Source organism: Ixodes scapularis, unplaced genomic scaffold (genome assembly GCF_016920785.2).
Source record: "Ixodes scapularis isolate PalLabHiFi unplaced genomic scaffold, ASM1692078v2 PGA_scaffold3__209_contigs__length_174095766, whole genome shotgun sequence".
In the NCBI taxonomy this organism is placed as follows: Eukaryota; Metazoa; Arthropoda; class Arachnida; order Ixodida; family Ixodidae; genus Ixodes; species Ixodes scapularis.
Window position 1 is genome coordinate 43,461,508 of NW_024609868.1, and position 9,977 is coordinate 43,471,484.

General features: G+C 48.1%; 1 protein-coding gene and 1 long non-coding RNA gene across 3 annotated transcripts in view; one reads left to right on the forward strand and one right to left on the reverse strand.

Annotated features, from left to right (window-relative positions):
• Positions 1 to 3,490, forward strand: part of LOC8042303 (U4/U6 small nuclear ribonucleoprotein Prp4) — a 29,734-nt gene extending 26,244 nt beyond the window's left edge. For both annotated transcript variants that reach the window (XM_029993180.4, XM_029993181.3), the window contains exons 11-14: positions 425 to 532; positions 2,204 to 2,322; positions 2,441 to 2,490; positions 3,301 to 3,490. In XM_029993180.4, the coding sequence (XP_029849040.1) occupies positions 425 to 532; positions 2,204 to 2,322; positions 2,441 to 2,490; positions 3,301 to 3,444 (421 nt within the window). In that variant the 3' untranslated portion in view covers positions 3,445 to 3,490. The remainder of the gene's footprint in view (positions 1 to 424; positions 533 to 2,203; positions 2,323 to 2,440; positions 2,491 to 3,300) is intronic.
• On the reverse strand, positions 532 to 5,063 carry LOC115331137. Its single transcript, XR_005716124.1, has 3 exons — positions 5,037 to 5,063; positions 4,551 to 4,606; positions 532 to 644 (listed from the first exon to the last, which is right to left on the reverse strand). It is a non-coding gene; the product is annotated as an uncharacterized LOC115331137 (long non-coding RNA).
• Between the last annotated feature and the right edge of the window lie 4,914 nt (positions 5,064 to 9,977).

The following is a 9,977-nucleotide window of genomic DNA, read 5'->3' on the forward strand; positions in this document are numbered from 1 at the left end:
TACAAACACCACCTGCAAATTTCACGCCGATTGAGTGAGCGGTTTAAAGGTTGAAATTCCCAGGTAGTGTTTTCCCCTACAGCAGTTAAAGTTGCCCAATGACTCTTCCTTTGTCCAGTGAATAGCTGACCGACTGACCCAGTTGCAGAGTTATCTTTGTTTGGAGACTAATGTTGACCTTCGAACAAAGAAATGTTTATTGTTTGGATTGCTTTGCCTGCATTCTCTATCAACCTCCTTTGGGTTCACGCAAGGCGCTGCAGTTTAAATGAAACCACGTAATCTGATTGGCTGCTTTAAAATATGTTCTTCGGTCAGCATGAAAAAAAAAAAAAAGCTACAGCTGCACTTAGTTTTGTAGTGAATCTGCACATCCAGACTTCATTCATTTTCTTTATTCTTTTCTTGTCCCGCGTACTTGCAGTGGTATGGACGCCTTTGGCCGCATTTGGGACCTCCGCACGGGGCGCTGCATCATGTTCCTCGAGGGACACCTCAAGTCTGTGCTCAGCTTGTCCTTCTCACCCAACGGGTTTGTCTGCAAGCTTTTTTTTCCCAGACGCTTTTACTGTTGCCGGTGAGCTAGATGGAATGGAAGGATGTGGCTCCCTCTCCTCCGGTCTTGTCTCTTCATGGTGCCATTCCTGTTGGCAGGAGGTCAAAAATTGCACCACATCACGCATTAATTCTGGAGCTTTCAAAATTTTTGGACTCAAGGAAACCGCCCTCCACCTCAGTGATTAGCAGAGGAGCTCCTTCCGGTTCTGGCATTAATGCAATGAAGCAGTGGACGAGCCCACTGACAACGTAAACAGTAATGTGCATACTGGGGAATGTTTGGCTCGTAGTTGCGCATCAGTCGGTACTCGCAGGGTGTCTAGCGACCGGGAAAACCGGGAATTGTCGGGGAAATTTTAATTACCAAGAAAAAGCAGGGAATTGTCAGGGATGTTGTCAAAAAGCGAGCCCAGTCAGGGAAAATGAGCCGGAAACGCCATTGAGTGCCCTGAGCAAATACTTGAGGACTCGGGGGCAGAAAAATAGGCAATAAATTCTGCTTAGAGCGGTGCGCGGGCTCTGCTTACCTGCTGCGAAGGGAACGTCCAGTTCAAGGCTTGGATTGAATTGAATTGGATTGAGGGCACGACACTAGGCTAGATCCAGCTAGAGCTACTAGATTTAGTAACAGATGGGAAAGCCTCAGACCCCAATCCAATTCAAGCCTCAAGCCAAAAGTATCCGAAAGTGTGCATCTGGCGGTCATGCGCCATGCTGCCATTAGGTTATTGACGTGTCTGGTTGAGCGTCGTGTTTTCATTGTGTTTCCAGAAGTGGCCTTTTCACTGATGATGTCGGCGGCAAGGAAGTGCTAATTTAATAGGGACTGGACGAAAAATTGAGGCTTACAGTGCTCAATGCTCAATACCTTGTGTTGTAATGGTCTTATATATTTAACCGCCTCTACAGTGGTCAGGGAATATCACTTGGAACTGTCAGGGAAAACCTGGAAAAGTCAGGTAATTTCGAGACAATAATTTGCTAAACAGCCTGACTCAGGTCTGCCGAAATAGTGCTTAAGCTGGGGAAACGCTTTATACATATAGGCAGGAATGTCCGAGCAAATTTCGGACCTCGGGGGGACAAAGAAGGGTGCTCTGGGTAATCTGTATGTGTCTGAATTTAGAACCCATACATTAACCTATCAGCAGCTGTATAGGGAAGCCAATTTCTCAATCGCTGTTTAACCCTCTAGCTCCGAATTTCTTTTTGTTGAAACAAAAGACTTCCTCCCACTTCTTCATAATCGGTATTTCATCAAAAGGTGCAAATATGTTTTACCTAAAAACCTCATTGCAAAAAAAAGAAGAAAAAAAAAATGTGAAGACAAAAATAAAAGAAAGCCCAATCCTTGGAATATTGTTTAACCCTTCAGTTCTAAATCTGCTTTTGTCATGACAATAACTAACTTTCTTCAGTGTTTTTATAATCAGTATTTAATCAAAAGATGCAAATATATTAGCACCTCAAAGCCACATTGTTAAAAAACTAAAAAACTTTGCAAAAAAAAAAAAAAAAAAAATTTACAAGCTTTGGGAATGGGTTGTAGGAACTTCGGGCATCTGCGAGATCCCAATCAGGTACTTCTATGGTATGCTTGTGTTCTCACTAAGGCTTGATGGAAACCCGCTGTTTGCTATTGCAGGTATGTTTTAGCAACTGGCAGCGAAGACAACACCATCAAGGTATGGGACCTGAGGCAGCGCAAGTGTGAATACACCATACCAGCACACACTAACTTGGTGTCTCGAGTCATCTTTGAGAGTAAGTGGACAGATTTGTGTGCATAATGTCACAGTGATGGGCTGTGTGTTTGGAGCCTAGCATCTTGCTTGCACACATTCTCCTGTTTCCATCCGCTAAACTGTGTGTTTGTTTCCAGAAATATCGGGGGAATACCTCGTCACAACATCCTATGACAACTCCGTCAAGGTGAGCAGGGGCAGCTGAGAATTTTACATTCTTGTGAATGAGGCTTTGGCTGGACCGATATGGTGTTGATAGTTTTGGAGTTCAGTTTGTGGCATGAAATTACTTTAATTGTCACTAAGTTAGGCATTAAAGAACTACTCTGGCCAAAGATTCTATTTCTATTTTGGTGCTGTTTGCAAGTTGACGTAGTAATTTCCACCACATTTGCAAATGTTGCGTTTCCGAGAGAGAGTTTTTGGTCTCACGAATACGAGCTTTTGTTCTTACTTGGGATCAAAGACTGGTCCGCCATCGGCTGCTCGTGGCATGCCCAGTTTGCCTCGTTCGTATACCCTGAACGTGCGATTGTGCCGCCACTGCAGCTTGTTGCTAGTCTCGCGCGTAGTCTGCAACAGACATCACACAAAACTTTTTGTGCATTGGGTGGAAAAGGGGGGAGGGGGTGCATCTAACCTAACTCCTATGCTACTGCTTTGAATTGGATTCTTTTCTGCTAGTACTATTATTGTTCAGTATTTGAAGCTGTTTAAATATTTAATTCTCATTTGAATTTGCTTCACATTGAATTTTGCATATTCTTATTTCAAATTTGCACTAAAACTTTTGGTATAGTAGTTGCACTGCTCTAATTTATTAACGAAACACATAGTATTTGTGGCTGGGGCGGCCCTTTATATTCTTTTAGGAACTCGGACACCCAAGTCGTGATTTCACATTATACATCTGTTGCTATGTTATGTTTGAGATAGGTATGCCAAAGCACTATGCTCAAATTACTTTTGTGTACTTTATTTTCTTACATTTTTGCAGATTTGGTCAAATCCCGAATGGACACCAGTCCACAGTCTGAGTGGCCATGATGGCAAAATCATGGGCGCAGATATTTCACCTAGTGGAAAGTACCTGGCAACATCTTCATTTGACCGAACTTTCAAGCTTTGGACCCCTGAATAAAGAAAGGCAGCACTGCAAACTGTGCAATTTGTTTAAAAATATTGTACATTTTGGTTCGATTTTTATTAGAGCTAGTCAAGTGTTTTTGGGCCTTGCAGCTTTTAGCAGGAGAGTTGAAACAAAAAAATTATTTTTCTTTCTTTTTTTTTTTTTTTTTCTTGTGATGGTGGCAATTTTCTGGAGACATTGTTAAACAAACTCCGGAGTATCAAGAGCTACATCCAGGGGACCATGTCTCGGAAACGACTGACTCAGGTGGTGCTTCTGTGTGTGAATTCTGGGCGAGCAGCAAACGTTTGTTTGGGAGAAAGGAGGACTGTTTTTCTTATCTTATTTGATTTCATTTCTTTTACCTTAAGGGCATCTAGCGAGGCATTAAGGCCTGTTCACACACTTGCAACTTTTTAGTACTGTGTGCCTTGAAACCTCTTAAAATATTGAAAACTAGTTACGACGAGCAGACGACCAGAACACATCGGCGCCGCCTACTGGAGAGCGCCACTTCACGGTCCCCGTATATTTCCTTTTTTTTTTCGCGCATCATTTTATTTTATTTTTTTACTTAAAAACTTTTTTTTTATGTTCAAGAACTGCTTTACATTTGACCTCACAAATAACGCAAAACCTTCGCTCTAGGAAAATGCAGTTCCAGGGTCGCCGCATAGATGGTGCCATGGTGTTCTCAAGAGAGCCTAGATTGTAGAGAGGGTCCATCTCAAAGCATGGGGAGCCTTCGCAATTTAATGGCGGACCCCTCTGGCGAAAAGTGGTCGCAAGTGCTCATGCGCTGCGTTCTTTCGTGGCAAGGAGAAGAGCTCTCTAGTATAATATACGTATACTTAACCAGACAAAAAAAAAAAGTATAACTACTTGTTTTTACATGAAGAAAAAGGGTCGCACTTTTCGAAGGCGCAATGGGGGATGCGGGTTTATCACTGGGACGCGCTTTAATTACCCCCCCCCCCCCCCCCCTTTCCGTTTGCGGTGCTTCGCGGCGACACTCAGCGAAGGGCTCAATAAAAAATATTAACCCACCTGGCCAACCCGTACATGCCACTTTGCGGCACCCCGCCAACAACCCAAGGAAGTGAAACAAAGTTACTCACTTTGCTGAGCTCTCGGTCACTCGACGGCCCAAGTCCCGCTGTCCCTCGTTGCACCTCTGAAAAGTCAATTCCCAAGAAAAAAGCAAGTTTTGGTCATTGTTCATACGCCACGCGAAGTGGTTAGATTCGGTTGTTGGAGGAAGAAGCGATACTTATGGCGTTTGAAATATATAAGACTTGATAATGTAATATATATCTAATCTAGAATGCAATCTAGAATGTAATATATATCTAATCTAGAATGTAATATATGTCTAATCTAGAATGTAATATATATCTAATCTAGAATGTAATATATATCTAATCTAGAACCTTAGTTCACCTAAAAGGAGAAATCAGTAATGCTCCACAAGGAGCCGAACTTTTATTACTACGATTCTTGATATGAGCACAAATATGTATAGAGATAAAAAGGTTTCTATCGCCTCATCCCGTCGCTCCTGACAGAGCTGTTAAAGGGCCCTGTAATCATATTTAAGCGTCTACCTTTTTTGCGGTTTCCACGTCTCTTGGGGTTTGGGCAAGCCAGCGGGCATGGAGAGAGTAGCTAAATATTCGTGCGTCATATTTTAACTGGACGACACGGAAACCTCCTCCACCTATGGGGGCGACCCGCGGTGCCGAAAGCGTGCAAAATGCAACGTCTTTGCTCCTGGACTTACTACTAGTCAGAGCCACTGAAAGCTTCTTTTTAGTCGAAGTGCAAAATATAAGTTGCGCGAACCGTTTCAGTTATTTATAAAAGCAGTTTTTGTTCACTATTTTAGAAAAGAAAAAAAATGCAGTTTAGAAAGTACGGAAACAAGAAATGACCCGTCGACATACCCGCCACCAAGCGGTGGAAAAGGCGGCGCATACTACAAAGGTGTAGTGGGATCAGGCACCAACGAGCGGCGAGCGTAGAAAGGTCCCGTATGTACGGGGCGGCACAGCAGTCGTATGGATTGGAGCAGTGGTTCTCAAATGGGGTTCCGTGGACCCTTTGGGGTCCGCGAAGGCATTGTAGGGATCCGCGAGGCCCTGCCTCATAAGTCAAGCCCGGCAATAAAAGTTGCCTTTTTCAGATTGAGAAGAAACATTCCAATTTTCGGGCAAGGTCTCTCGTGTGTATGTCAATGAGAGAAGTCTACTTCACACTAGCCCTTAGTTGTATCCAAATATCAAATCATTATCATAATTAACCTATACATTTTCCTTCCTCCCGTCGTACGAACCGGGTCCTCCATCATCTGCGCCGATCCACAAGGGGTCCGCGAAACATCAATGGTTGAGAACCACTGGACTGGAGGATCCGACCGGTTCCGAGCGCTTCCAAGGCCTTCGGCGAGCAGCATTGGCTTGCGGTTTTCTATTTGGCAGTATGGCAGCGTGAAGTGATCTTTGCCCCCTGTTTGCTGTCGTTTGTGGCCAATGAAGTGTCATGCCGAATTAGTGTTTAATCGCGCAGCAAATGCAATGCGAGCCGCTCTGGCTGCCCGCGGCATACACCCTAGCCAGAACATGCTTTAGTGGCGCCCTCTCGAGCCGTTGACACGGAGTGCGGCAGCCGTCACCGCTCGCTGAATTCACTACCCCTCCTCTAGTTCTCGGCCACTCAAGCAACCAAGGACGTCATGAAGGAGGTTATTTGTTGCTTGTTTTTGTAATTTTAATTTGCATCGCGGTACGACCTACCGTAATCCTGACCTGCCCACGGAAGGCTCCCCGATGAAGACGATGTCGCCGAGGAATTGCGTCGCTTTGCTATTGGGGGCGCTCAGTAAAGGTTTTTCTGCGACCCAAACGCGGGACCTGAGTGTCTAGCACATGGTCGGCACGGCACGCGGCTGGTGTTATCTGTTTCTCGGGAACACCTGCACGGTATTCGTCTTGAGATAGAACCGTGTCGCCACCGTGCGGCCGAAATTGGAAACGCGCGAAAGCGGGGATACCGCCGTGCGTCGTCTGCTACGGGCGCACGCTCAGAAGCATGGATCTCGACGACGCAAGCCCGTTTCAGGCTGAGCTTGACATTCCTTATAGGTGACATTCACTTGACGTCACTCGCTAGGTTCGCTGGCATCGCCCACCACGGTCGCCATCTTCGAGGTCTCCTGCTATCGCGAATGCCATCTGGCCGGACCTTTTGAGCGTGGTTTAGCAGTATTTTACAACTTTAAAGGGTCTTTTAGAGCGCAGCTCTTAGGGGCCCGTTTCCGGCTTGAGCGGCGTCGCCGTCGCCGTCGGCGTAACCGCGCGGTGCATCATGGGAAATATCCCATAATGCACCGCGCGAGCCCCCCACCGGGGTCACGTGACTTCGTGGGGAGGCACGTGACCCCCCCCCCGAGGTCACGTGACCCCCCGAAGTCACGTGACTCCCCTGAGGTCACGTGACTCCCCTGAGGTCACGTGACCCCCTCCTCTAGGTCACGTGACTCCCCTGAGGTCACGTGACCCCCTCCTCGAGGTCACGTGACCCCCGCCGATGTCGCGTGACCCCCCGATGACGTCATCGACACTGATGACGTCACCGGCATCCACATCGTCATCGTCATCATCAGTGATGACGATGACGATGCGGATGCCGGTGACGTCATAAGTGATGATGACGATGTGGATGCTGGTGACGTCATCAGTGATGATGACGATGACGATGTGGATGCCGGTGACGTCATCAGTGATGATGACGATGTGGATGCCGGTGACGTCATCAGTGATGATGACGATGCGGATGCCGGTGACGTCATCAGTGATGATGACGATGTGGATGCCGGTGACGTCATCAGTGATGATGACGATGACGATGTGGATGCCGGTGACGTCATCGGTGATGATGACGATGACGATGTGGATGCCGGTGACGTTACCGACATCCGCATCGTCATCGTCATCATCACTGATGACGAAATCAGTGACGTCATTGATGTCGTCACCGGCATTCGCATCGTCATCGTCATCATCACTGATGACGTCGTCAGCGACGTCACTGATGACGTCACCGACATTCGCATCGTCATCATCACTGGTGAAGTCATCAGTGACGTCACTAATGACGTCATCAGTGACGTCAGTGATGACATCATCGGCATTGGGGGTCAGGTGACCCCCCAAGGTCACGTAACCCCCCCCCCCTGGTTAGTCTAACCCCCCCCCCCCAGCGCCCTTCCCTCCTCCTCCTCAAGAGCTGCGCTCCAATTCGGCGTTACAGGGAGTTGTAAGCGGCTTTCACTTTTTTTGATCGAAACTAGGGGTTATTCTTATACTTTGGTGCTTTTGAAGCGCCGTGGGAGTATTTTTTGTGTGTTTTAGTTCGTTTTTGTCGCTATCGGACTCGTTTACCGCGGCCGCGTTGCTCCCTCGGCTCCATGAAGCGCTCCGTGTCGCCCGCCGTGCCGACGGCGGTAGCTCTTGCAAGAACTAATTTTTCTACTTTGGTGCTTTTGTAGCACGGTGTGATTACTCTTCGTTTTATTTTGCTAGTTTATTGTTTTTCTCTAGCGGATTTTCTGTACTACGGCCGTGTAACCGTATTGCTCCATCGCCGCTGTGTCGTACATACGTCGTGCCTTCGGTGTTCGTTCCTGTGCAGAAACATACCGTGCGGCTCACAGAGTGCGCAGCTTATAAAAAATGCGGCGCATTTTTCATTAGCCCAAGCGATTTAAAAACCGCATGTAAGCGATTTGGCGAGCGGGAAGACAAGCGATGGCGACCCGCTTCGCTGCCGCTCGCTCACTCGCGCGACGAGGCAAACCGCATGAAAGCGACGGGAGCACACGACCAAGGCGATGAGCGCTAAGTTTTCCAGAAATCCCAAAACCGAGCTACGCGACGAGTGACAGAGAAGGGTGAGCCGCATGTAAGCGATTTAGCGAGCGATGGCGACAGCGACGGGAGTATGCGACGAGCGACGGAGATTTCTCGCGGTCGGTCGTCGCGTCGCTCGGTTTTTGGATTTTAGAAAGGGTCGCTTATCGCCTTGGTCGCTTGCTCCCGTCGCTTTCATGCGGTTTGCCACGTCGCGCGAGTGACCGAGCGACAGCGAAGCGGATCGTCGTCGCTTGTCTCGTCGCTGTCGCTCGTCTCGTCCCGTCGCTCGCCAAATTGCTTACATGCGGTTCAGCCTTTACACATGGTACTCGGCGGCAACAAAGAAAACGGCCCGCCCCCGAGACCAACTTTTCTTCTCTCTTCTGTTCTACGAAGCTTCAACGATATGAAATTAGCACACACTAGCAGCGGACGACCGCGTAGCGTACGTGGCGTACCCAAGCCAGTCAAACCGAGACCTCGAAGATGGCGGATCGACGGTGGCGCTCCCTGGCAAAATCGAACCTGCAGGCTCAGTTAATACCACCTATTAAGTGTTTTATGTTTTTTGTTGCCGTTTCTTTTTGCTAAAAGTTGTGTTGGATCGTTTCCCATGCGTAGAAATTCAACAAAGCGATTACTATGCGGAGGGCAAGTTCGTCTGCTTCTTGCGCGGGGGGAGGGGGGGGGGGGGTAGCGGTGACGTCAGAACACCGAGCCCTGATTGGCTGATCGCGACCCCTTATCTGAGCGTCGTCTGCTTCTTTGCAACGTCGTCTGCTCGCAACGTCGTCTGCGTCTGTCTTACCTTTCCTTCGACTTTCGGAAGCGCAGAGGCCAGATTCAAGAAACGATCTTACGCCAAAAATGTGCGTAAGACAAAACTTAAGAACAAATTCGTATTCACGAAACGAAATTTTCGTAAGTTTTGCGCAGGTTACGACGAAATCCTACGGCAGCTTCGAAGCTGTCTTACGCACTTCTTACGATCAAATCAGCATGGCCGACAGCGTCGTGGTCGCGACGACCCACGGACGTTTTTGTTTTTCTACCTGCGCTTCTGACGCGTCCCGACTTCATGCAGCAAGAATAAATTAAGAAGTACTTGAAACAGACCACGACGAACAAGAACGCTGGATCCACAAACACCCGGGAAAAGCTCCAACGGCCTCGATTCCACCGAACGCGACCAAACGAGCTGGGCAGTTAGGTCTAGCAGGCGCTCCGCGACTCGGCGACCGTCTGCCCACGACCGGCTGGCGTGCTGAATGGAGTATGCCCGCACGACCCTTGTGAACCCTTCCCGTATTATACATTGATCGCTGACCTCAATTTTAGATTAAGAGGTCAATTTCTTCCTCTTGTTATCTCCTTGCTTCCCGAGGCAACGGTGACTCTCGCCGGTGAAAAAGCGGTGAATCTCCGACAGACGCAGAAAAGGTAAAGCAGCCATCGCTTTGACTAGCAGAAAGCAGACGACGTTAACTGCGCCAACCCGCCGACGCCGTTAAAGAGTGAGGGGTCTCGCCGCACACGAATGGAGGGGAAAAGTATTTGGGAGGGAACCTGCGGACACTAACACGCTCACTCTCGGTTCTAAGCAAACAACGGCGCCCCGGGACACCTCGCCAGTGA